Source organism: Siniperca chuatsi, linkage group LG19 (genome assembly GCF_020085105.1).
Source record: "Siniperca chuatsi isolate FFG_IHB_CAS linkage group LG19, ASM2008510v1, whole genome shotgun sequence".
NCBI lineage: Eukaryota > Metazoa > Chordata > Actinopteri > Centrarchiformes > Sinipercidae > Siniperca > Siniperca chuatsi.
In genome coordinates, this window is record NC_058060.1 from 15,626,537 (window position 1) to 15,653,650 (window position 27,114).

At 43.5% G+C, this 27,114-nt stretch overlaps 1 protein-coding gene across 1 annotated transcript; it reads left to right on the top strand.

Moving 5' to 3' along the window:
• The first annotated feature begins 313 nt into the window (after positions 1-313).
• Positions 314-26,856, top strand: boc (BOC cell adhesion associated, oncogene regulated). The gene is made up of 18 exons (XM_044175726.1): positions 314-560; positions 13,543-13,671; positions 14,488-14,760; positions 18,095-18,241; positions 19,017-19,160; positions 19,640-19,933; positions 21,047-21,319; positions 21,405-21,673; positions 21,787-21,952; positions 22,483-22,542; positions 22,836-23,045; positions 23,399-23,574; positions 23,724-23,946; positions 24,074-24,259; positions 24,347-24,558; positions 24,654-24,742; positions 25,325-25,476; positions 25,754-26,856. Exons 2-18 carry the CDS (start codon positions 13,560-13,562, stop codon positions 25,921-25,923), a joined length of 3,156 nt encoding a protein of 1,051 aa, XP_044031661.1. The 5' UTR covers positions 314-560; positions 13,543-13,559; the 3' UTR covers positions 25,924-26,856.
• The last annotated feature ends 258 nt before the right edge of the window (positions 26,857-27,114 follow it).

Sequence of the window (27,114 nt, forward strand, 5' to 3'; positions counted from 1 at the left end):
GGGACCAACGCATACCAAATCAGGGGGAACAGAGCAGGAGGAGGGGGAGGGGGCGCACTTTTCTCCTCCAGGACACCGTAGTTCTTAAGAATTTAAGTTTCAATGAGTTTTTCTTATCATACTTACCTGTCTGAACTTTACAAATAGTGACCCAGGTTCTAGTTTTACTCAAAACCTCTGGGAAGTCATCATGTGTTGCGAGTAGGCATCTGTAGTCTGGAGAAACGGCGGTGCAGTGCCCAGCTCTGGGATTTTGGGAGCCAGTCCCTATTGTTCAGATCCCTCCTCCTGCTTGGGAAGTGGGAGGACCCGAAAAGGCGTCGCAAAAGGGAGAATTGTTTGAGAGCTCAGTCATCCAAAAACGGCCTTTCAATGTGAGAACTTGGGGAGCCGAAGAAAATGTCGGTGGCATCGCAGTAAATTACTAAAGCAGCGAGGCTTTAGAGGGAAAGGAGAAGTGAAAATTGTTGTTTTTGGGGACTAAAACTCACCGCAGAAGAGACACGAAGAGGAGATCGCTTGGTTAAAACGAGGTGTGAGCACCAACTACAGCAGTTTTGGTAAGTTTTATCCCTTCATGCGGTCCATGTTTTTGCGATGTTACCCTCGTATCAACATGTTTTATAAACGTATACATTTATATACCAGTTTTGGTGCGTGTTTGCAGCCTGGCGGAAGTCTTTACCAACTCATATGTTACTTCATTTATAGAGAAAGTTGTGATTTTGGTGTTTGATTACTACTTCATGCTGGTGACTAACGTTACTTTGATAGCCACATTTGTTTTGTTTTTTTTTCTTCCGCTTATTGATCCACATAAACTTCGCTCCAAACTTTCTGTATCACACATCGCCTTTATTTGGATGGATGGTGTGCGTTTGGGCTCTCGGGCTTTGCGTTACTTTTAATAAGGAACTTTAACTTTGCTTTCGGACTTAGCCTGTTGTTGATTGGATGAGCTCTGCGTATATTTTCCAACGTTTTCCTTAATTTTCTGCATGTATCCGCCGACTATTTCAGCACAATACATGTTTATGAAGAGGAATCAGCCTTGTGTGACACGTTGCAGAAATTCATTGATGTGTTTTTATACATAAGTGTGTTTTTTTTTTTAGGGAAAATGCGGCTACGTTTTGAAGGCCGCAGCCTATAGTCGCTCCCATAGGGTAACAGAAAACAGATATGGTGAGCTCTGCCAGATTTACCCCCATATTATCATCGGGGAGTGCAGCAGTGTAGTGGTAGGTTGGGGAACAGTGACAGGCAAAGCAAAAACATGTTGTCAGAAAGGCATCATGTTTTCAGCCCAGTTTCTTAATGATGCTCCTAATGAATTTAAGATTTGTCACATTTTTTTAAAACTATATTTTCTTTACCATCCTGTTAATGCACAACATATCCTGCGCAGGTTTTATTGTTTGTGTAGAGAAAACCATAACAACGCTACCTGAGTAGCATTTCTTAGTCCCACTCCCCCTCGCCCCCCGCCCCCAAACCAAAGTCCTGTGTCAGAATAACCTAATTAAAGCCTCCAATAAACTGACAGCTTCTCAGAGCAGCCAGGAATGCAGCATCCTGCCTCTCTGTCTGGAGAGTCTCTGCTGATATCACCCTCTCATTCAGGTCTGATTTAATCAGAAAATGTTTGTCTTTATCCCCGTGCCGCTAATGAGTGTTGGCCGGGGTGTCACTCACCTTGGGGGCCCGGTGGAGAGACAGAGGAGGGGGGGGGGGCGTGCAGGAACAGCCGCAGGGGCTCAAGTTTCCAACCCCAGGTGTCGTTTTGTTGTTTGGATTACATTTAGCCTCCGCTGCCTCGCATGGAGGAACCTCTGCGATTCAGTGACAGACATGGCATCAGACAAGAGGGCCTGATTGTTCCCGCTGAATCAATGTCACTTGGATTAAAAGTCGAAACGAATGGCCTGGCCTCCTCCAATTAGGCGCACAGCTTATAAGGGAATTAATTGGTCTCAGTAAAAAAGAGCCTCTTGTTGTTTGGTTGCATGGTTTGTTGTTGTTGATCATCTCTGGCAGTCGGGTGGATCAAAGTTGGACTAATTGATTCCAGTCTGATTATCTGCCAGTTTCTCACACTGTTTGGCCCTTTTGATTACTTAATGTGGAGCCTGGAAAAACACAATTAAAGGAGTTCATAATCAATCTTACAGATATCTCAGAATATGTCCAGCTATTGTAAATTGTAACTATGGTATTTTAAATCCCACAGTCATACTACAGGGGGTAAAACAAAAAAGAAGTAAAGTAGGTTCAGTTCATTGCTGGATACCACAGCCACACTTCAAATCCCTATAGGAGTGTTATAATAAAATGTTTTTCATTCAGGATATGATGCTGAATGCTTTCAGTGTGCAGTCCATTCAGAAAACAATCAGCTGTTGCCTGCAAGTACAGTAGTTGATCTTTAAACTCAGAAATACAACAATACAACAGACTACGACTGAAACCCTTTCTACGATAGAACACTCCTACAGAATACAACAGAAAGTTAATCGGCAACTATTTTGATAATCGATTAAAAGCAAACATGCTAAACATCTAGTTTCTCAAATGTGAGGATTTGCTGCTTTTCTTTGCCTTTTTTGTTCGAAACTTGAATATCTTTGGATTTTGGACTGTTGCTCGGACCAAATAAGCAATTTGAAGATGGCACCTTAGGCTCTGAGAACCCATGACATCGTCAGAATAATTTATAATGTAATTGTTAGTTGACTACAGTAAAGTAGACTCATTCCATTATTGAATACCGCAGACACACTTTAAGTCCCTATAGGAGTATTATAATATCGTGTTTTTTCCTATAGAGGATGTTGTGATGAATGAAACTCTTTAAGGCTGCAGTCCCAGGCCAGAACAACAGCTATTGCCTGGAAGTAGAGAGAAATTACCCTTGAAGGGTGTATAATAGTTTGCTACACGTTGACTTTTGGGACTGAAAATGTGCACACCTGTAGGCCAAAGAGACCTCTAGGTCAGGACAGGAAACTAACTTTATTATCTTTTGGTTATAGAGCCTGATACGCTTAAAAATGTATGAGCCTTTTTTTGTCTTATTATTACCAGCTGGACCTTTTACAATGAGGCTGGAACTTGAAATTATATTTGATTGATCTTGGTTACCTGCCAAACAGACATGTAGTGGAGACAAAAGCTGCCAGTTTTCCACTATTTGTCAAAAAGCTGGTGGATAGTTTTTCATCCAGTCTATAGGAGCTGAGTTTACAACTTGTAAAGAAAAGTTACTGTGTGGATTTAGGTTTGCAGCCAATTGCAGTAGAGTTTCTCACTCATATCTTATACTCTGCCATATTGAACTATGTTGTAAGATGTGAGTGGAAGGATAGGATTTAACTTGTTTGACTCTTGTGCAGCCGGTTGTGTTTTTACATCTGGATGTAAATCAAAGTCTTGAGATGGAGATGGATTTCAAGATGCATTTTCGAGATTACAAACAGCCAGCGGTTCCACGAGGACTGCTGTTACCACTCTGATCTCATGCTTGTGAGCCAAAGCTCCCGAGTTTTGACTGCGGTGCTGGAAAGCAGCATTGTTATTGTAGAGGGTGTAACATTGACGTTAATTGACAAAGGAGGGAAAAAAATCCTTCTTCAAGGCATGCTTTCATCTCTATGACAGCGGGTACACTCATGCAGTCATAACAGCCTGCAGGCAGAATCTGTGGACCTTTGCTGAATGTGTGTGTGCGCAGGTTATTGTGCACATGTGTGAGTGATAGTTCGTGTCCAATCAGGATTATCTCTTTGCACTGGAATGTATTGCTCGTTGTTGTGGTCCTCAACTGGCCTCACCTGCGTGGTCGGTTTGAGATTACTGCATAAGAAGAAGGGAAAACAGTGTGTGTGTATGAGAAAGAAGAGGGCAGTTTATGCTTTATAATTTCAGCAAGAGTTTTTCTGGGTTAATGTACTTTTCATAAACTAGCAAGGAATACACTCATTGCCAAATAAGGCAGCCTCATTTGCCAGAGTCGGACATTATTGGCCTGTTGACATACGGTGCATTAGTCCTCCAGCGCTGACAGATTGCAGGCTCCGGCCTCGTGCCCTCGGGAGGGTTTCTGTGTCCAGTCAGACATCGGATAACCAGAGAGGGACACCTGGACCGGCAGGTGGCCGAGGTCCAGGCCCCTCCTCTGGGGTTGCATACCTCTCTCCTCCTGATCCTCCCAGAGAGAGAGAGAGAGAGAGAGAGATGATGAAAATGGGTGAATAGTGAAGAGAAAGTTTTGACAGAAAGTTGGATAGGCTAATTAAACAGGCCACGATCAAACAGAGTGAAATTATTGAGGCAGCGATGAAAATAAATTGGACAAAAGGGAAAGAGAGACAGGAGAACAAAAGCAGAGGAAAGTCTGTTGCAAGAGAAAAGAGATTGTGTGCAACTTTTCCTCTGCAAAATGCCTATTTTTAAGGTTTCAAATAATATTTGGAAACCATATGTGGATGCCTGTCCAGTTTTTATCTGTATCATAAATATAATCATGCTTACATTTGTTGTCTTAACAGCCTAATAGAGATTATCCAAAGCCTTTAAACCGGCTGAGTTAATTTGTTCCACTACTTAAAGTAAAAGTTAAGAAGCCCTTGATTGGATAATGAAGTTACCCCGGCCATATACTCTCTCTTACACACACACACACACGCACACACACATTGTGAGTCTGGCATGAGTGCTGTTAGATCATTGATCAACTCCAGACTCGGGTAAGAAAGGTGTGTGTGTGTGTGTGTGTGTGTGTAGACAAATAGCCCTGTGTGTGCAAAGCAGATATTTGGACAAAGATTAGGGGGTGTAATTACGAGCCAAAAGCAACCCAGACGCTCCAATAGATCATTCACACACAGGCACAAGACTGGGAGTGAATTTAAGCCTTGTTCATTCTTTTTCTGTCTCAGTTGCACACATTTTAAACATTTATCTCATTTTGGTTAGCTTCATTACACTCGTTCAAACTCTACCAGTTAGTTGTTGAATGCTATAACTCCTGTAATATTAACTGCGTAATGTATTCCTGTCTCGATGTGCATGTGTGAACGAAACAATAAAAGCACCAGAAAGACAAGGAATCTGGGTTGAGTTCCAGGGTTTTAACCAATAATCAGATTTAAAGTGTTGCCCCAGAGAGAAAAAACTCATCATTGAAGAATGTCAAACTGGCAGGAGAAGACATGATTCAACAGAATAAATCACTGGGCACCAGATTAGTTAGTTATTGGGCCCCTGAGGTTATCGCAACTGGAATTTTCCATCAACAGTGCTCCTCTGTCTTCTGTCCAAATCGTGTGTGTGTGTGTGTGTGAGGTTTTATTTTATGATATTTCAGAGCTCTCCCCCTTTTAGGATAATGCACATCCGTGGCTCTGAGTGACAGGACAAATGGTATCTCTGCTGTACAACGTCTCTCTCTCTTCTCTCTCTCTCTGTCACACACACACACACACACGCACAAATCCAGCTTCTGACACTGAGAGCTCTCTTTGAAACAAGCCTCTTCCAGCTGTTTGTCCCCTTAAAAGACTCTTTCAGACTAGCAGCTTTCTCTCTATACCCGTGAAGTAAGCAGTCAGAAGTCGGTTGCACCATCTCCAACACAGTTGACGCCCCACACAGCCTCACTTTCTGTTTAATTTCCTGCCTCTTCCCCATTTTCTAATTCCTCCACATATCTGTTTTTCCTATAACTTTTTCCTTCAGTCGTTTCAACTTTACAGCCTTTCTCCATTCCCTCATCTCTCTTTCCGTCCCCCCACGTTCTGCCTTATCTCAATTTCCTAATGCGACCTCATATCTGTTTTTCATATATTTCACTCTCTCTGCTTTTCTCTTCCTTCCTTCGTCTCCCACTGAGAGTTGCAGGGTCAGTCTCTCTCTCTCTCTTTTCCCCTCCTGGTTCCTGCTGAATAATGGGGAGAAATTGCTCTTGATTTATAATTGGTTCCATTCACTCTGATGCATGAGCTGCCAAAGGAGTTGGGGGGCCCCTTTCACCCCCTCATGTCCCTCCTCACTCCCTCCTTCCCTCCCTATGATGCAGGAACACACAAGGAGCAGGCTGCATATATGTACAGCTATGAAAGTCTATATTAGCATGCATGAATGCTGTGGCGTGCATGTAGTTTATCTCTCGGGCTGAGGATAAGTGGTAGCCTGTTTTTTTGCATGTTGACATTTGGTGTTGGAAAAACTTCCTGAGGTCTACATATTTATGTGCCTCTGTGAGTATACTTTTACCATGTAATAGGAGTTTGTGTGATTGCTTGCTTATGTGTCATCAACTGTGTGTGTGCAGGGAGAGGCAGGGAAAGAATGGTTGTGGGTAAATGAAATATGTAACTGCATGCATGTGTTTGTGTGATGAGTACTGTGAAATCCTGGGTATTAGTTAGTTTTCCCAGTACTGTATGGGAATGATTATGTGTGTGTGTGTGTGTGTGATGTCCTGAGACTCTTGGTGCTGAGTTAAAGCTGCTCAGAAATGGCCCACCTTTCAGAATTTGAAGACACACATAATGTATATTTTCTTGCATTGTGATGTCTTTTAAATATCTTTTGTCCAACCAACAGTCCAAAGCTCAGAGATTCAGTCTTATTTGAGAAGCTGAGAACAGAGAATGTTTGGTATTTTTTCCTGATTAAATAATTGATTCATCAACATGTTTGCATGTGTGATGATAACAAACAGACAGAATATGGTCAAAGTTTTTAGTTCAGCCTTTAGTCTATTTTTTTAAATAGCTAGCTAGATAGACAGCAGCTAGATATGGTATCTATCTAGCTATCTTTTGTTTTCATCATCTCTATCTATCCATCCTTTCTTCTTTCCTGCTATCCACTCATATTTCCTTCTTTGCTGCTTTCCCTCTTTCAATTCTTTCCTTTCATCCATCCACCGTTCCTTCTTTTCATCCAACCATCCATCCATCTATCATTGCCTCTGTCCCTCTTTCTCCCTATCCCTCTATCATCTATCTTTCCCTCCACCCATCCACATATCTTTCCTTCCTTCCTTCCTTCCTTCCAGCTATCATCCATTTTTCCCTCTTCCGTTCTTTCCTTCCATCCATTTATCTTTCCTTTCATCCTACCATCCTCCCTCCCTCCTATTTGATTGGCTAACACTACCTTCATCACTGTTTGGTCCATCTATCTGGCTCCATCTCCCCCTTAGTGGTGATGATCCGATCCTGTTCCCATGGCCCTGGTGGGCACGCTGGCATCCCACACCAGGCAGAGGAATGTGGGTGGGTGTGTTCACCATGGCACAGTAATTAGCTCTCTGTGGTTAATTCAGCTTCGTTATCTAAATTATGCAAATGCTTCGGTGCCTAATTGATTAGAACGCCCCTCTCCTCTACATTGCCGGCCTGTCCAGATCCCTCTCGTTAATCCTTGAGACGTTCTGTAGCTCGTTAGTGTCGGTTCGGGGGCTTAAGAAGGGGTTGGACGGGCATATAGCGCATTAATACTTTGTGAAGTGTGTGTGTGTGTGTGTGTGTGTGTGTGTGTGTGTGTGTGTTATGAAGGAGGAGCGGATAAATTCTCAACCTCGTTAGGGATGCTTAGATGCTTTTGATGTGTAATTTTATGGCATGAGAACGAGTGATGTCTCGAGTAGAGGATTTGGACTGGACCCCTCTCCACCTGTTGGGCTGAGTTTCCATGCCAAGATAAGACTCTTGTGTCCGAGAAAGCTCATCTCAGGGTAACGGAGAGATAAATGGGAATAGATTTAAGATTTGTTCTCTGCCAAGTTTTTGACAGCGTAAAATACAACGAGAAGTACGGAGATTATCCACTTCAATTTGCATTATCCATGGTACTTTGAAGTAGAGACAGCCGGATCTAGCAATTTGATCTCACTATATTTCTGTATCTTTTTCATATTTTTGACACATGGCAGATACAGTATATGGCATTGAAATGCAACTTGAAATCAGATACCAGACAAGTCAGTTTCTTGCCCTTGTTTATCTTGTAAAAGTCAATAACAAGAAATGACATGTTGATAATATAGCAATTAACTACCAATTTCATACATTTATGTACTGATTAAAGGCCTGAAACAAGCCAGGCCATATATGCATCTTTTATGTTTGACTTTTGACTATTTTCTAAAATGTTATGGATCAAATAATTAATCGATTAATTAAGAAAATAATAGACAGATTAATTGATAATTAAAATAACCATTTGTTGCAGCCCTAGATTGAATATTTTTAGGTTTTGGACAGTTGGTTGGACAGAACAAGCAATTTGAAGGTGACCTCTTTGGCTTTTGACATTTCTGAGAATGTATAGGCTAAACGTTAAATCAGAAAAATAACAGATTCATCAATAATGTAAAAAAATGTTAGTTGCAACCCGATCTCTACCTATTCTTTCCTAAAAATCTTCCCTCTTCTTGTTGCCGTCTTGTTGCACCTTCCCTGTGTGATGGTCTGATGGTAAATCGGGCCTGTTGTTGGTTTGTTAAGCAATCTCCGGACCCTCCTCATCCTCCTCCACTCAGCACAAACCCGGGCCAAACCGAGAGACCAGCAAACAGATTGACGGAGTGAGGGGAAAATATGTTGGGACATTCAGCGACGCTCTCTCAAACACACCCTCTCTTTGACGATCCCCTGCTCTCTCCTCCTGCTCGCCCGCCAGTTGACATCCTCTCTATTAATTTGAGTAGCCGTTCTGCTTTCTCAGTCAACCCCCCCTCCCCATGCCTCCATAAACCCCCTTCACCCATCTCACATCAATCCATAAAGGCATTGAACCCCCCCCCCCCCGCTCCCTGCCTCCCAAAACTCTCTACACACTACTCTCAAACCTCTTGGTCATTGAGCCCCCCCCTCCTTCTCCTTGGTCATTGAGCAGGGCCCATCAGCTCTTCCCCTGGCCCTTCAGAGTAGCGTCTCCCCTTTCTCCAGGGGTCCACGAGGTCTTTGTCCGTGCACCGGCTCACTGCTTTACAATGACTCTCCACTCTATTAAGGTGCGTTCTGCCTGTTAGCGTCGCCAGGGGCAACCGGCCTCCCGCATGGCAGCTATGCGGCATGGCATTGTGGGCCGCGGGCCCAAGCGGGGCAGTTGAACCCCCAGCACTCTTCACACTTGACACCGCATGTGTTTATCTAAAGGGGGGGCTTTGTGGTGTTTGGAGAACCTCGAGGGAGGGAGGTGGGGCACGGGGTGTAAAAAGACGTAAAACTGGGGGAGGAGGGAGGGCAAGAGGGGAGAGTTTGGGGAGGTGATAAATATTCAACAGCTCAGCTCCTCAGAAGGAGTTACTACCCTGCCACCCCTCCACCACCTCCCCTCCTGTGTGTCCTCTTCATGCCAGAAAGCAGATGGAATGTGAGAGCTCACGGAGGAGGCTCCAGTCTGGTTTTATCCAATTAGCAGGGTTGTCAAAATGAATTTATCCATGGAGGCAGGGGGACAATGGGACTGGCAGTGGCCCGGGAGAACAGGGGCCCCGGTGTCTTAGCACGCTCACAATGAACTTCTGTCAAGTGACTCCCACAACGGCATATACCTACCCCTACCCCTTGCATACCTACACTCACGATGCATTCCTGCACACCACCACCACAAGCTGGAACTCTCTGCTAGTTGTGTTTTTCCCTAGTCCTCTCCATGATATATACACCAAACATGGAAACACTCACCTGTATTCAGAGCTGTTTTCAAGTCTTTTGAGTCGGGCCCAAGCGAGTCTTAAGTCCTTGATGGCAAGTTCAAGTCATGTCACAAGTCTTCATAAGCAAAACACAAGTCAAGATGCTTTCATTAAAATGACACATGCTTTAAACATTTTCCTTTGTTAATGATAGGAATGCACCAATACAACTTTTTTCTTTCCTGATACTGATTCTGCCAACTCAACTCGGGATAGCTGCTGATACAGAGTACCAATCCAACACCAGAGGCTCTTTTCCCAAATTTAAAAACTGGATACCACACACACTGTGTGGAACTCACTGCAATCATTTTTACGTGAGGGAACATGTGGCCAGGGTTTACTGTGGTAATAAAAAATAAATATAACTGAATTTTTAATATGACATTGACAAAGAAACTGTATTTAATGTGGATCAGTGACGTCATGGCATAACGAGGTCAGCATCTGCACTGATATCCCTAAATAATAGTGTTTTTTCATGTTTACTTCAATGCATACATCTAATTAATGAATACGTAACACGTGCGACCATACAAGGCCCACCAGTCACAGGGGCTGGGTGTCGTTTTGAAATTTTTCAATACTAGTGTGAATGCAATATCTGAGTTTAGTCAACAAAATTTGACTTTTTTTCAGTACCTTCAAGGAGTATAAACAGGTTTTTCTACAAAAACGTTTTTCATTGAACAAAAAAAGCCTGTCAAACTGTCAAAGCAGCAGTACAAGAACTTACAACACTTACAAAAAATGCAGTCTAACATTGCCAAAACTATGATATTAATTAGTAAGTATCTGAAGTAAACAAGTCTATAAATTTGACCAGACATTCAATACCAACTTTCCGCAGCAACAGACACATTTTAATTGGTAGCTTAACAGTATTGAGGTTCAACACACAGCCCTACCTGTGGCTGTCTTTTTATTATCCCAGGATTTTACCAAGACAAAATATAAAACATGCCCCCAAAAGTCAGGTTTTTTGGGAGTCTCAAGTAAGTCAGGTCTCACAGTAATCAAGTGTCAGTTCCTGACATGATTACAGAAATAGCTTTACTCTCCTGTAATCATACTTCTGAACTGGAACTGGCAGATTTGAGCAGTTCACACAGTTCTCCTCACTGCACTGTCACTGAAGTATGTTTTAATACCACAAAGCTACTCCCACAAAGTGTTTGCCACGCAGCGTTGTTCCTCACTGGTAAAGCTGAAACAAAACAGTCACAGGCACACATTAACACACACATTCTCTCGGTTCTTGATTTAGGGGAGCTGTCTGTGTGTGTGCTCTGGTTTTTATCAGTCTTGCTGATGTGTAGGAGGCTCTTCTCCCTCTCTTTGTCTGTCTGTGACTTCTCTGGGAAGGAAGGATGGAAAAAGTTGGACATAGATATCAGGCCAACTTTTCATCTTGAGGCAGAGTACCCGCTAAGCAAACACAGGACCCAGCTGACTAATGAATCAGACAGACAGACAGACTCAGAGGAGTAAGGCTGTTTTTTAGGGAGTGATGATGTACGAGGGGCCTTCTCATACCGCTGTTATAACAAAACTCTCTGCTTCTGTCTCCTGTCTCACTGCTTTTATTTGTGTGTGAAAGACAGAAATTGGACAGGTAAGAGGTGTTCTGCTGTGTGCCCAGTTGGCAGATTGACTGGTGTGGTTTACGGTTAGTGACTCTCACAGTTGGGACAGGTGCTCGATACAGATGTATGTGTTTTTTATGGGCAGCTGTCCCGGGTTGTGTCCATACAGCGACTGGCCACAGAAGCCACAGGACTTCAGCTTTGCTCGCTCCTGGTTCCACAGCAGCTTGCTGTTTGTTTACTGAGTGAGCCCACTACTGATGGGCCACTCTGAATGGACAAGTGAGTAAAAGAAATTGTACATATATGTAGGGCTGCAACTAAGGACTATTTTCGGTATTGAAAATGCAATTTCCCAGTTCATGGTGACATTCGCAAATTGCTTGTTTTGTCTGACTAACAGTCCAAAACCCAAGATATTCAATTTGCAATAACATAAATTTGTGAAAGCAGCGAATCCCCACATTTGAGAAGCTAGAGCAAGCAAATGTTTAGCATTTAAGCTCATTGTTTTGGTTTTTGGGCCCGCAACTGTACTGTCACTCTCACGGCTCTCATCAGCTTTGTTCGGCCGCAGCAGGAAGCTCTTTTTTGTACACTGTACACTAACTGCCCAGCATCAAACAGCAGACAGACAAAGTTGGCGACAAGCTGGTGAACATAGTGGAGCATTTAGCAGCTAAAGAGTCAGATATTTCCCTCAGGAGTTGGTAGAGACTAAAAACAGAGCTAAAAGAGAGTGAATATTGGACTTACATTCACCACACTAACAAGTTAGCCATATCAACTTAAAAGGTGATGTCAGTATTGTGTTTACAGGTTGTTTCTGCTGCTCTAGTTGCCAAAAAAAGCCTTTATTGTAGTGATTAATCGACTAATCATTACAGTTCTACATTGTTTTTGTGCAAGTAGGACAGGCGTTGTCCATCACTGTTCATGTCGTGAGAATTAACAATCTCAAATTGTTTACACACATTCATAATATGCAATTAAAATGTAGCAGCAGAGTGTTGTGTGACAGTTGGTGTAGTTAACAGCTGTTTTTCCATCAGCCTCTTGCTTTGCTCATTTTCAATAAATGTGCCAGGCAGCTCAACATTTCACTGCTGCCATTAGATGAAGGTGCACTGTAATAGTTTCCATTCTCTTACTATCCTGCTTTAGCCCCTCGTGTGTGTGTGTGTGTGTGTGTGTGTGTGTGTGTGTTGTGTGAGTGTGTACAGTCCCTCGTCTCTGAGCTTCATTAATCATCCCCTTGCCATAATAAGAACAGGACAAATATGTATGAGAAAGCTGTGTGCTTCCATTTTTACTGTATCGGCGCAGGATAGTTTATGCCCTTGAGTATGTCACTGTGCATGTTCAGCGACATGAATGTATATGAAAGAGAGGGAGTATTAGAGATTCAGTTTTGCAGGACCACCCTCCTCATCCTGACGGGAAGTTGTTAGTTTAACCTGACAGGAAAGAATTTGGGAAACTTGGCAGAAGGCAACAAGGGAGAGAGAAAAGCTCCCCTCGCTACATTAACTGTTAATAGACTGACCATTACCATCATCTTCTCCATTTTCCTGCTGATACATACTGCACTGAAGTATAAAAGAACCCTCCTCTCCTCCATCTCGCACACACTCCTTGCTGCTATGATATGTATTTCCCCCCGTCCCCCTCCCCGTCCTGCCCCTCATTAGTTGTTCTTTGTCCCGACTCCTGAATGCAGCCTGTGTGTTTTCCCTTCTCCTCCCCCTCCTTCCTCCTCCTGGACCCTCTACCTGTATCGGTTACACCTGAGTGGGAAGGTGGAGGGGTCGGGTTACGGCCCGCAGAATGAGGGCACCCCTTTGATGAACGCAGGCTGGATGGGTGCGGGTACAGGCGGAGGAGATGGGGTCAGCGGTGAGATGGGGGCTGACAGAGAAGAAAGGCTTTATTTGTGTCTGGAGTTTGGCTGCTGAGGGTACTGCAGAGTATGCCGCCTCGCCTGGGTTGTGTTTCGTTAATGGCCGCCTGTTTGTGTACGTGTGTGTATACAAGATAGAGAGCAGCTTATGTATGAATCATGATTGACTGTTTAGATGGATGATGTTTGAATTTTGGTGGCTTTGTTTTCTGTGCAGTTCTGTGTGTGTGTGTGTGTGTGTGTGTTTGTTTCACTCAGAAGAAAGTAGCTTATGCTGTTTGTTTGGAGTGTACCAAGTCTGTAAATGACCCTCTGACCTTCCTTTGTTTGTGTGTGTGTTTCAGGAGGTAGTGTATGGAAGATGTCTGGAAAGCGAGACTGGACTCCGTGGATGAAAAAGAGAAGGGCTCTGGTGTTGTGCGCTCTGTGTGCAGTACTACTGTGCTGCCTACAGAGCGGCGCCTCTCTCCCCGGTGAGTAGACAAACAGATGGTGAAAAACTGGATCTCTAAGTAACAATCTGCGTAAATAGAATTAAAAAGTTTCCATTTTTGTGCTGTCTGTCACTGTTTCAAAATGCATATTACTGACTTGATCTATGCTCACCTTATAAATGCCTTTACAATAGTTTGTCCAAACACCTGGTGCAGGATAAGTCTTGCCAGGGACAAAATATTCTGGCTCAGTCACAGAGAGGGACGTGTTGTACATGTCTGGCAGCAGCAACAGCAGTTTATTTGAAACGAACTGAAGAAGTGGGTAGGTTGCATGACCCATACTAGCTGCCATGGGTGAAATGAAAAACAAGAGTATGTACAAGTATGTAGAGCTGCAACGATTAGCCCCTTAATCATCAGTCTATGGAAAGAAAATTAATCAGCAACTATTTTGACAATCGTTAGTCATTTTTCAAGCGAAAGTGCCAAAAAATGCTTTTCTTGGTCTGACGTTGTTGTATAGTTTTGGGTTTTGGTCAAAACAATACATTTAATGACTTGCTCACCTTGTGCTCTAGGATATTGTTTATTGTTTCTGTAATTTTTATAGACCAAACTCTTAATCAAGAAAATAATTGGTAGATTATTCGACAATGGCAATAATTGTTAGTTGCAGCCGTAATAATTGTATGTATGTCAGAAGACAAGACAAAAAGGTGTCACACTGCTGATCACATTGTTTGTTTGACATGTAATCAGTGGGAAATGTCTTTATATGCTGACTTGTATGAAGTAAAAAAGTGTCAGTATTTTTAATTTGCTTCTGACTGCTTTGTTTAATCTTCTCTTCAGACGAGGTGCCAGTGTTCACTGAAGAGCCCATGTCAGTGGTGCAGAAGCTGGGAGGCAGCGTGAATCTGCGCTGCAGCATCCGACCCACCTCCGCCAATATCAGCTGGCGCCTCAACGGCCAGGAGTTTTTGGACGGAGATTTGGGTGTAGTGCTGGGGCCCAACAGCCTTTATATCCCCGCACTCTCCAACCTGACTCTGGGCAGATACCAGTGTGTGGCCAGCACCGGCGCAGGAGCCCTGGCTAGTGTGCCTGCTAACGTTACTGCTGCCAGTGAGTAGCCACCCACACAAAGCTGAGACAAACGGACACAAACACACAGGCCCCTTTTTGGTTTGTCAGAGTATCCAAACAACGCCTTTGACTTAATTTTCTTCTAGTAGAACACAAACAGTGGAGGGGTGGTATTTGTTTGCTTCAAATCTTCCCCAATACAACTCTGTAAAGCTTGTACTTTTCCACTGCTGGGAGTCTAATCCTTAACAACAACTACAATCATGGTGGAAAACTGCTGCACATCACTGATTAGTGATATTAGCTCCAGATAGGCAGGCAAGTATTTATTCTGTGTAGCTTATGCAGTATCATATTAAATTGAATTATTCTCACTGCTGACGTTTTTAGTGCGGTGCTGGTCTGAGTGTGTGGTGTTATATTTGATATGCATCATGGGACTGAGAGGGGGCCTGAAGCTGTGTAACCTGAGCCAGAGGAATGGAGGGGACCCAGGGGCCAGGGGCCGGTCAGAGCAGGGGAAGAGCGGACCAGGACTCAGCCTGGGGGCCCTCCTGCTTCCATCGGCCCCCCTGCTCCCTATAACACCACATTCCTCTCCACAGGGCCCGACAGCAGGGCTTGCCTAAAATTATGGCCCTGTAATTGGTTAGGGGGCTGGGTGGACATAAGGGTGTGTGTGTGTGTGTGTGTGTGTGTGTGTGTGTGAAGGGGTGGACAGAGGGATATGGGTGTATGCCTTCACCAGAACCATTAGGTAAAAACGCTGTAACTGTATTGTTTTACATTTAGTGATGTGATGTATGAGGCTGCCGTAGCTGGAGAAACTGGAGGTGTTTTTAGGCCAGTCGAGACAAGATCCTCACACAAGATGAGACGTGATGTCACATTCTCTGTCTCCTTGAAGCCCTCCATAACCTTACACACATACACCACATTTCTCATCCTCTGCACATTTTTCACTCTTCACCCTGTCACTTTCTCTCCTCTTCCCTCCTTTCATTATCTGTCACTTTGCCTCCTCTTGTCATCTTCACCTCATGTTTTTTTTCCCCCTCTGTTTTCTGCAGTGTTTGCACAAAGGCACTAAAAGTTATTGATAGTTCCAATAGTGGATGAATCGTGTTGAGATAACCACATGTTGAGCCAGACTGTTCGCCCCACCTCCCATCAAAAACTTATTTAATTTAATAATGGTCTCTCCTCGGCCACCCCAAAACCGCCTAAGGAATTGCTCCACGGGGAGTGTGTACGTGCCTGCCTTTCCATGTGAGCCCTCTTAGTTGTACGCACATGTTTTTTGTCATCAGGATAGGTTGATTCCAGACCCTCCTTGCTATCCAACTCTGAAGAATCTGTGCTTTTTTGGCATAAGTTAAAAGCTCCTCGCTTGAATTCTTGTGGAGACAATCACCCTCCCCTTTTTTGCTGCAGAAAACCGAGACATGTATCTGCACAACGTGAACGCACAACACGTTGCACAAACATGTTATAGTTCAGAATAACACACACACACACACACACACACACACACACACACACACACACACACACACACACAGAGGCCTCCTACTGCAACACATAAAGATGATGAATGCACAGTCTGAAATATTTAAGTCTGCCTTGCCAAGCAGCCCTGGTGCGGGAGGTCTGCTTCACTTTATGAATACCATCAATCCTCCATCCCTGCAGGATACACACACACTAACCCACACACAGGAGAATACACATGCACACTCACATGCACACACGCACACCTGAGAGGCACCCATGCGGGGTTCTTCCTGTGAAGAATGCGGGGCGGTAGAGTTGTGGGGGGGGTTAAAAGGTGTAGCTGGAGGAATTTGGGAGAAGCAGGCAGGAGGGAGAAGGTGGGATGGGTCGATATGAGGGGGAGGCAGGAGGGTGGGGGTGGCTGTAAAAACAGCACCTGATTGATTTAGCAAATGGAGCGCCACACGGTTTCTCTTTAAGGCTTTAAACCCCCCAACACACACACCACTTGACATGTCCTGGCTGGGATTCTCATCTTTCAGAATAAGAGCTGAAACAGAGTCGGACATGGAGTTGTGTGTGTGTGTGTGTGTGTGTGTGTGTGTGTGTGTGTGTGTGTGTGTGTGTGTGTGTGTGTGTGGGTGTGTGTGTGTGACCCTGATATCCCCCATTTCTGCCATTAAAAGCTTGCCCAGACACAGACAGGGACAGATCCCTCATGCATGGTGAATCAATCAGTTGCCCACAGTGAAGGTGTTTGTTTAGTGCTTTGAGTAAATCACTATGATGTCCCTATCAGTAGATACCCTGGCCTTAACTAAACTTTACTTATTGAATTAGAGCTGTATACAAAGTGTCATCAGCTGACTGTATATACCAGCAGCTGGTGTTCTTGCCAGAGAGAGCGGCTGGTCCAAGAAAAACACACCAGTTACAGCACCTCTGGAAAGAATGGAGGGAGGCCATGCTGTTCTTTTCCCTCTTTTTCTTTTCTCAGTCTCATTTTAGTTTCCCTCTGCTTCAAATCTATAAAATGGCATCCCTCCAGCTAAGATTTTATGTGGGTTTATCTTTTTTTTTTTTTTTTTTTTTCGTCTGGCTTCTTAAGAGCAGAGTTGCTGTTTTCTCCCAAAACCAAACTGGATATCTTTCTTTGAAACTCTATAGGACAGACACCTCTCACCTTCGACCCCATGGCCAGGCCTCTAGGCCGCTCAAGCGGGGTGGGGGGTGGGGTGGTGGGGGGTGTGGGGGGTGTGTGTGTGTGTGGGGGTAGGAGGTCAGAGGTCACATGAGTGTCTGTGCTGTGCAGACTGTGTGTCTATGGGACACAGTCACAGCACATGGCCCCAGTAATCCCACTCCCCACATTTCCCACAGAATCTGAACCGGCTCCAGTCCCGCTATAATGTTTGACAGGATTAATGACACCTACTCGAATGTTACAGACACCACTTTTTCGGCTCTGGACTTATCCAAAGTGACATTAAATGAGTAAAACAGAAAAATGAGCTAGAGTGACTTTTTTATAAAGTTCCTGTGACTTAAGTCAGATCATGTTAAGACAAGCAGTGGGAAAGAAATGGCTAAATGGAGGTAGAAGAGGCTTTACTTTCATAGAGAAGTTGTGGGAATGTGGTTATGATACAATGGGGACAGGCTGATGTGAGAGACAACCAATAAAGAAACAGCACAGTTATTATCGAGTTTGTTATTGCTCAGAATATTGTGGTTTTCTTCTTCTAAAGCTGAGGACTGACTGTATACATGTGCAATTAGATGTGATTTACACTGTGTATTAAGATGATGAAAGAATGGTGAACTGTGTTGCGGCGATGTGACAGCACTGACTTTTCCCTCGCCTGTGTGTGTTTTTTAGAGCTGCGAGACTTTGAGCCCGATGACCAGCAGGAGATCGAGGTTGACGAAGGCAACACGGCTGTGATTGAATGTCACCTCCCAGAAAGCCAGCCTAAGGCTCAGGTCCGCTACAGTGTCAAACAGGAGTGGCTGGAAACATCCAAAGGTACTGAGCTGCTTCAATTCATTAGGATCTCCCATAATCTCTCTCTGCTTCCCTCTTGATTCCAATACTATCTTTATAATTTACCGGAATGCTTGAATCCTACTATCTGGCCCATCATAAAACCACTGATAAGGGTATTATCTCGAATGTTGAAACATGGGAAAGCAGTTGTTTATTTTTCAAACTATTTACTTCTAAGCTGCCTGGAAGAGAAGAAAAGCTCCAGTGGTTTGTGGCTGGTATGCTGATGATGCCTGGGAGCTGTAGGTACTGATATCTGCAGCTTATCTGTGAGGAAATGAATTCCACATTGACGACCATTTACTGACTGTTCTCAGTCAGACTCTGGGGCGCCACCTTGTGGTCTGTGCTGACCGTGCAAACATGCCCTGGAATGGCACATAGTACTCATATTACACTCTGTGTTTCACAGTATGGTCTTGATTTTTCTGCGGTTCCTCTTTGTCTTGGTCACATTCACGTAATTTCTTATATATTTCCTTCTATCGTCCTGCATTTAAGTTTGAAAATAAGTATGTAAAACCTGTAATCAGGTTATTGCTGTAACAGTATTGCTTGTCTGGCATATTGTCCTCTGTGAATCCTTTCCACCACCCTGAACATTTGCATATTTGCACTGTGTACAAAACTTTATTACATAGTTTTCTTTACAATTGTGACATGTGCCATTTTTCCAGAATATAAAATATATATTTATGGGTTTGTTAGGCCTTAAGAGCACGCTCTGACATCTGTTTGGGTTTTTGTTCTGCAGGGAACTACCTCATTATGCCGTCAGGGAACCTGCAGATAGCCAACGCCACGCAGGACGATGAGGGGCCGTACAAGTGTGCTGCCTACAACCCCGTCACTCAGGAGGTCAAAACATCCATCTCCGCTGACCGCCTGCGCATACGCCGTGAGTCATCATCTCCAACACTCCGATGTTGAGACAGAACATAAAGTTTTTTTATTAGCATTGCTGGTTATAATGAAAACACAATTTAAAGATGTGCAAAAAGAAGTTAAGGGTCATATTGAAATATTAACTACATCAGAAAAGACATTATAAGAGAGCTTGTAACTGTTGCTGTAGACACATGTGCACCACATGTGTCAACAGCAACAGTTCAGTGTGACTTTATTATCTGCTCTTGCCAGGACACATTTAGTCACAGGTGACGACGTGCACAATTCATGCTGTTGCATCTTCAAAGGCAGAGATGAAAGTGCTTAGACTTCACATTGTGATTTAAATTTGTGTTCTGGGTGTAATTTCAGCCACAACACATATCAAAGCAAGTTAAAGAAATGGAGAAGGGTGGGAAAATGTGCACTGACCTTTTTTCCATCACATTGCCAGAGTATTTGTACCCTGACTGTCGTCATCTTTTCCAGGCTCCACCTCAGAAGCAGCTCGTATCATTTACCCACCGGCGTCTCGTTCCATCATGGTGACCAAAGGCCAGCGGCTGGTGTTGGAGTGCGTGGCCAGTGGCATCCCCACTCCACAGGTCATATGGGCAAAAGATGGGCAGGACCTGCGTTCCCATAACAACACGCGCTTCCTGCTCAGCAACCTGCTGATTGACGCAGTGGGCGAGGGCGACTCGGGCACTTACATTTGCCGAGCGGACAACGGCATCGGCTCGGCCAGCTCTGCAACGGTGCTTTATGACGTACAAGTGTTTGGTGAGTAAACTGGAAGAGTGGAGTAAAGGAAAGTTGGTTTATTCTTTTATAAAGATCTTGGACTAATTTGTTAAATGCAGATTAAAGCCTTTAAAGGCTTTTCATAGTGAATGTAGTTTGGTCATTTCATTCTGCAGTGAGTAGAGTTTTGTCTGTGTCACGGTTTTAATAATTAGACTGACTCCTGTTTGGCGAACAGAGAAGACAGGGGTCTGTATGTGTGCACACAGTTATGTGTATGAGAAGCATGTAAGCCTGGGCGGTGTTGAGTAAGAAAGAGTTTGTGGAGACAGGGCTCTCTGTTCTGTAGCAGGACTTGATTGAGTGTGTCTAGGTTATGGATGACTGTTTTTACAGTGATTTTCTGTGTGTGTGTGTGTGTTGTGGGCTTGTCTCTCTGCAGCTGGCTCTAATTAAAGCCAGAGAGCTGCTGTGGCTGTAATGAGCTCTGTCTTTCCCTGATTCACAAGCAGCCAACCATCAACTAGCTGGCCTGGCCCCGCCTGCCTGGCTCTATACACCCCCCTCTCATACAGCTGTTACACACACATGCATGATTGTGATTTTACTCACACACATGCTCATACACATGTGACAGTGTTAGAGCTTAAACAATTTTAATAAACGGTTATTCGTTTGGCATCTTTTCCTTGATAAATGACAAACATTCATTGGTTTTAGCAGATTTTTCTGTGTTTTCTATTATTGTAAATAAAATATTTTGGAGTTTTTGACTTTTGTTGGTCAGACAAAACAAGTAATTTGAAGATGCCTTGGGCAAGTAATCTGCAGATTAGTGAATATGAAAATGATGGCTGCAACTAAAGTTTATTTTCAATAATTGATTAATCAGCTGGTTATTTTCTGAAATAGCTGATGTATCATTTGGTCTATTAATTAATGTTTGGAGTTTTTGCTAGAAAAAAATACGGTAAGTTGATTATCAAAATAGTTAATGATATATAAAATAATCTTAATTTTCTGTTGATGGACTAATTGAATAATCGTCTCTGTTGCAGCCATAGACACTATGCACAAGCACACCTATGCACACATAAACATTCAAGCTACCAATAAGCTTACAAGGCGAAACTTTGTTTCTGTCTCCTGCAGAGCCTCCTCAGGTGACGGTGGAGCTGCTGCAGCAGGAGGTTGTGTACGGCGCGACGGTGCGCTTCACCTGCCAGGCCCGCGGTAAACCCACTCCCTCAGTGATGTGGCTTCACAACGCCCGTCCCCTCGCCCCGTCTCCTCGCCACCGCCTGACCTCCCGGATGCTACGGGTCTCAAACGTGGGCCCTCAGGATGATGGACTGTACCAATGCCTGGCTGAGAATGGGGTGGGCAGCTCACAGGCCTCCGCTCGTCTCATCACAGTATCAACCGGTAAGTCAAATAGTTGGTAAATTTGTCAGAGATTTGATTCTTTTATTTCACGGCCTTTAGATTTCATGATGTCTTTTCTTTTTAGGGATTTCATCCAAGGGGAAGCTGCCCTCGATCTATCGGCCGCTCAGCCCAGACAAAGTGCTGAAAGAGCAGCCGCCTGTGAGGCCTGGAGCCACGGGCGCCATGTTGCCTCTTGACTGTTCTGAGCTGCCAGGACAGATCCTGCCTGCAGAAGCCCCCATCATCCTCAGCCAGCCTCGCACAGGCAAGGCTGACTACTATGAACTCACCTGGAGGCCGCGGCATGAACGAGGGGTTCCTGTGCTGGAGTATATGGTCAAATACAGAAAGGTACTGCAATCCATTCACTGCATTCTCTGTTAAAATGTATGATTTAAAAATTATATTATCTCAAACATGTACACTTTCTTCGTCAGTGACTCACCCCTCTGTCTCACTCTCAGGTGGGAGACCCTCTAGCAGAGTGGACCTCCAGCAGTATCTCAGGCTCTCTCCACAAGCTGACTCTGGCCAAGCTGCAGCCAGATAGCCTGTATGAGGTGGAGATGACTGCCAAAAACTGTGCAGGTTTGGGACAACCTGCTATGATGACCTTCAGAACTGGCAAAGGTACAACACTATCAGAGCAGTCAAAGAGCGTTATAAAGACGTACACATGCTGTTGCTTTTTAGCCATGCTAGTGGAGTGGCTATAGGGATGACAATATGAGTCGGTCAACCACTTTGGTCCTGACTGAAGTATTTCAACATGTTTTGTATGGATCAGCATTAAATTCTGTACAGACATTCACGATCCCTTCAGGATGAATCTTACCGAATTTGGTGATCACCTGAATTTTCTTCTAGGGCCAGTATAAGGTTCACATTTGTGGTTTTGAGTGAAATATCTCAACACCTTTCGGGTGGATTGCTATGAAATTTGGTACAGACATGTTCCCCTCAGGATGAATTAATCAGGGTTGGTGATCCCTTAACTTTTCATCTAGCACCATCATTAGTTTAATTTTGTCCAGTACTTTGGATTATGACCAAATACCTGCAAAACTAATGTAATTCCCGTCAGCCTCAGCTGTAGTTGTTTAGTGCTAATTAGCAAATGTTAGCATGCTAACATGCTAAACTAAGATGTCTGTCTCCAGGTCGCAAAGGGGTAATTGACCCACCGAAAACTCCTGCTGTTCCGTCACCAAGCCTCTCTCGTAAGTATCCCTCCAATCCTGTACCTTACTATGCCCCATTGCAAACTCTACCTCCTATTAACTATACTAACTATAAAAATCACTTCTACTGAAATAACAAGATGTTGTTTTACAGAAAGACCCTGAACTTCTAACCATTCTCCTTTTGACTAACACGGACATTTCTCAATCTCTTTTTTCTTTCGGTCTCTGAAGGATGAGCTCTCAGTAAGTGCAGAATGTAATTACAGTGTTGTCTGGGAGTTTTTGTCTGTTCTTGTCCTCTATCTGACACCATTCCTCTTCCTCTGCAGCTCCTGAAGCCCCCGACAAGCCCACAGTCTCCACGGCAACGGAAACGTCTGCATACGTGACTTGGATTCCTCGCGGTAACCGCGGCTTCCCCATCCAGTCATTTCGGGTGGAGTACAAGAAGGTGAAAAAGGCAGGAGAGGACTGGGTGACGGCGGTGGAAAACATCCCCCCGTCACGGCTCTCTGTGGAGATCACGGGCCTGGAGAAAGGTCAGCCATCTTCACATGCACTTTAAACAGTGGTGTTGTTATTCAGCAGTTTATTCTGACTTGGTGGAGTTGGGGGGAGAAGTAGGATGTCGTACCATATAATTACAATGATGATGTCCTGCATAATTACACTCCCACAGCCTGTAAATTCATCAGCATAATGAGTGTTGTTACAGTCATTTCAGTAATTGCTGCCATCAATCAAAATCATAACCGAATCGCAAATGCTCTGAAAAGGAAAACATAAAGTAATGTGAAAACAAACATCATTAGTCAACACACTACAGAGCTTCATTCTAGGCAGCTTGTAGCCCTCAGAGACAGATTAGTAATGGTTTTCCCTCTCCCTCTAGGTACGTCCTATAAGTTTCGTGTTGTGGCAGTGAATGTAATCGGTTCCAGTCCTCCCAGTGCTCCTTCAAAGGCATACACAGTGGTGGGTGGGAGAACCCATGAGCGCCCTGTTGATGGACCCTACATCACCTACAATGAAGCCATCAATGAGACTACCATCATTCTCAAATGGACGGTGAGTGACTGGAAGAAAAAATGAAAAATGTGTTTTTGTCTGCTATTAATCAGGATACATTTTTCAGGGATTTTTTTGCAATGCAATGAATTTTTGATCTTATTTTGAATTTATTGTGATGGCAACATGATTTATTTCCCTCTCAACAGTACACTCCCGTAAACAACACACCCATCTACGGCTTCTACATCTACTACCGGCCAACAGACAGCGATAATGACAGTGACTATAAGAAGGATGTGGTGGAGGGAGACAGGTACTGGCATTCGATCACTGACCTCCAGCCTGAGACTGCCTACGACATCAAGATGCAGAGCTTCAACGAGAAGGGAGAGAGTGAATTTGGCAATGTGGTGATCCTTGAAACGAAAGGTGAGGTCATGTTTTTTTTTTTTTTGGAGGGGAAGGATTTGGCTGTAACGTACACTTACCTTTCAGGCTGATGTAGATGTATCTGAGCTGTCTTTTTAACAATTTTTTCCACTTTTTGTCTCCTCAGCTCGTCCTAATCACCTGCGACCTCCTCCATCAGAGACCCCAGAACATGGGTTGGGACACTCCAGCGGACTCGTGCCTCGGCCCGGCGACCTCCCCTACCTCATTGTTGGTATTGTCCTGGGAGCCTTCGTCTTCATCATTGTCGCCTTCATTCCCTTCTGCCTTTGGAGGGCTTGGGCCAAACAGAGTGAGTGCTCCTCACATTCCTCAAGTTTGCAGTAATTAGAGTATTTGCCTTTACATCAGTGTAATTCTCTTTTTGTGCTTATTTCAGAGCAAACATCTGACTTGTGTTTTCCTGCCGTGGCCGCCCCTGTGTCGTCATGCCAGTACACCATGGTTCCCCTTCAGGGACTTGCCCTGGTTGGCCACTGCCCGCTGGATGGCCGCATGACCGCTCCACACGGCGTCTACCCTGCTAATGGAGAATACACTCCGAATGGCAAACCTCACCACCCCACACACTGCCTGCCAGGGCTGCAGCAGGTAAAAGAACTGTTCAGTATAGGATGTTAATAAGCTGTCCATGTTATGAAAGTCCAATAGTGTTGAATGTATTATCTATATGTTGTATTTTGCAGGAGGAGGTGGACTGTGATATGGAGTGCGACACGTTGTTGCCACAGACGGTGTCAAATGGACATCTGCCCGTTTACCACTACTCCACCAGGTACCTTTACATATAAAACTCATATACAGCATGAACTGCAAGGACATCATCAAATAATTCCTAAATAATCGATGCTCAGGGTAGACAAAACAGGGAATCGTGCAAATTGGTAGCCACTGAGTATAAATGTTTTTTAGACTTTGTTGATCTGCATTGAAATGATTTTCGTGACATTTGATTTTATTAGAATTTTGACTGTTGACAATCAATAAGCCAACAGAAAATTAATACATTTTTAACATGTATTGGTTCCTGTTTTTTTACATATCTTTTTGATATCATATGTTTTTTTAAATGTATCTTCATATCATTGTAAATAATACTGGACTAACAATTTCTACAAAGTCTGCATAGCCAGAGCAGCCGCTTCAGTCCTCTGTCTGTGTCTACACAGGACGTGTAGCCACAGTATTGAGTGTAGGTCGTTGTAGGCAATGCTCAGAGCCCAACAGACTATCTCAGTAGTTTCACGTGTAAAACGGAAGAAAATAGACTTGAAGAGAGACATTTTATAGACCAATACTGAAAATAAGCAAGTTGCAGCCCTAATATAAACAGTTTTTTTTTTCTTGTCTTCCTTAGTGGTTCAGATCATCATGAACAGAGTTGCTGTCCTCCTGATGACTCTACTCTTCAGCTCCTCGACTCTTCCCATCAGCACGTCAGTTCACAGGAACTGGGACACAATGGCAACTTCTGTTGTGGAAATAAAGTAGAGGATGGCGTCACTCCCAGTATGTCTATCATTGACTGAAATACTGAGCTAAAGTTGGTTAATAGGCCTTTTTCTTAAGTAACATATTTGGAATGTAGCTTTTCTTATATGTGATGATCCTGCAATGCAAGACATCCAAAGATCTAGGTTTTAGTGCTTAATGAGAACTCTTGAGTTAAGACACACAATTTTGAAACATTGGACATGTTTATCTCCATTTTAGAATCCGCATCCTTTTAAATCCTTCAAATTCAGCTTTACATTTTCTGACCAGTTCTCTTTCCTCCTTTCTGCAGAGCCAATGTCTTTTCCTCTTCTCTGTCTAGAAGACGAAGGGATTTTCATCACATCATCTTCAGCAGCCACAACACCACAATCCTGTGGTGATACAATACAGGAAGTAAACATCCTCCCAAATGAAGCATCCCCTGGGGACGAAGGGACATCCAACACAACAGATGCATAAGAGACTGTTAAACAAACAGAAGAAAACAAGAGAAAATATTTATTTTTGTATCACAGATATTTATATATTTATGCTTTTGTACATAAGTGTCTGATTATATTGTATATAAGGTTATTTTCATATTGAAAAGGACTCTTTATTCATACATCGTCATGGAGAAAGGAGTACCATGTTGGGATGCTGAAGTCTTTCTGCATTTCCTGGGGAGGGCAATAAGTTTGAGACGTTATTGCTCATGTGAAGATCAGTCAGGGGACCTTTTTTAAATCTGCAGGGGATTCCTCTCAGTTCAGCACTTCATGTCTAGACCCTCCTCATTCCTCACAGATAGCTTCCATCATAAATGTTTGGACCTTAGGTGCTTAGCTTTATGTGCAACAGAAACAAAGGGACCATTCAAACCAGTCTGATGCTGTAATTATGAGGTGCTTCATTGCTGTTTAGTTCTGTTGCTTTGTGACATTGTTAAAATACAACTGTCTGTCATTTTGTATAGCAGTAACAAATGTATTATGCATTGTTCATCATTAACAAACTATTAACAAGTGTATGCAACATAGATCATTCTGTTTCAGTAGTGTACAAGAGATTATATATTGTATAGTTATTTATTTTTTTTTTAAATCACTGAATGGGAGAGATTCTGGAAAATATCTTAAACTCAGTCATTGATAAGCTGAACTTTATACTGCAACCACTTCTGTTTACTCATTTGCTGGTTACCAAATGACTGCCAGGTGAGGGCGCTGTGACAGGTGCGTCAGTATTATTCCTCCCTCACAGGTTGGTGCATAAGTATTAGTCTTTGCCAGAGACATCCACAATCAAAATGAAGGAGATCCTGAAATCTACACTCCCCTTATAAGTGTAGCCATTGTGTGGTTTGCACATGCTGGAGCACTATTGCATGTAAATAAAAGCTTATGAAATTGACTTAAGTGTTTGGTGCATCTTTTCAGTCTTGAGATATGTGTGGTAACTACCATCTGCACACTATGATTAAAATGTTTTCTATGTTTTACAGTGAAAACAAATAATTTGCTGTATAATTTCCTTCTACAGATGTGTCAACTTAGTTCAAAATCCACTCGTTGGAATAAAGACACCACTACCACCACTAATTTTCATTGTTTCTCCCACTGTTGGATTCTGCAACACCCCCCAGAGCTACAAAAAACAAGTTAGTGAAGC

Bases quoted from the DNA above. Each gene is read 5' to 3' on its own strand.
- boc (XM_044175726.1), top strand. From the start codon at position 13,560: ATGTCTGGAAAGCGAGACTGGACTCCGTGGATGAAAAAGAGAAGGGCT. The intron at 13,672-14,487 runs GTGAGTAGACAA...TCTTCTCTTCAG, and splicing joins GAGCGGCGCCTCTCTCCCCG to ACGAGGTGCCAGTGTTCACT. The intron at 22,543-22,835 runs GTAAGTATCCCT...CTTCCTCTGCAG, and splicing joins TCCGTCACCAAGCCTCTCTC to CTCCTGAAGCCCCCGACAAG.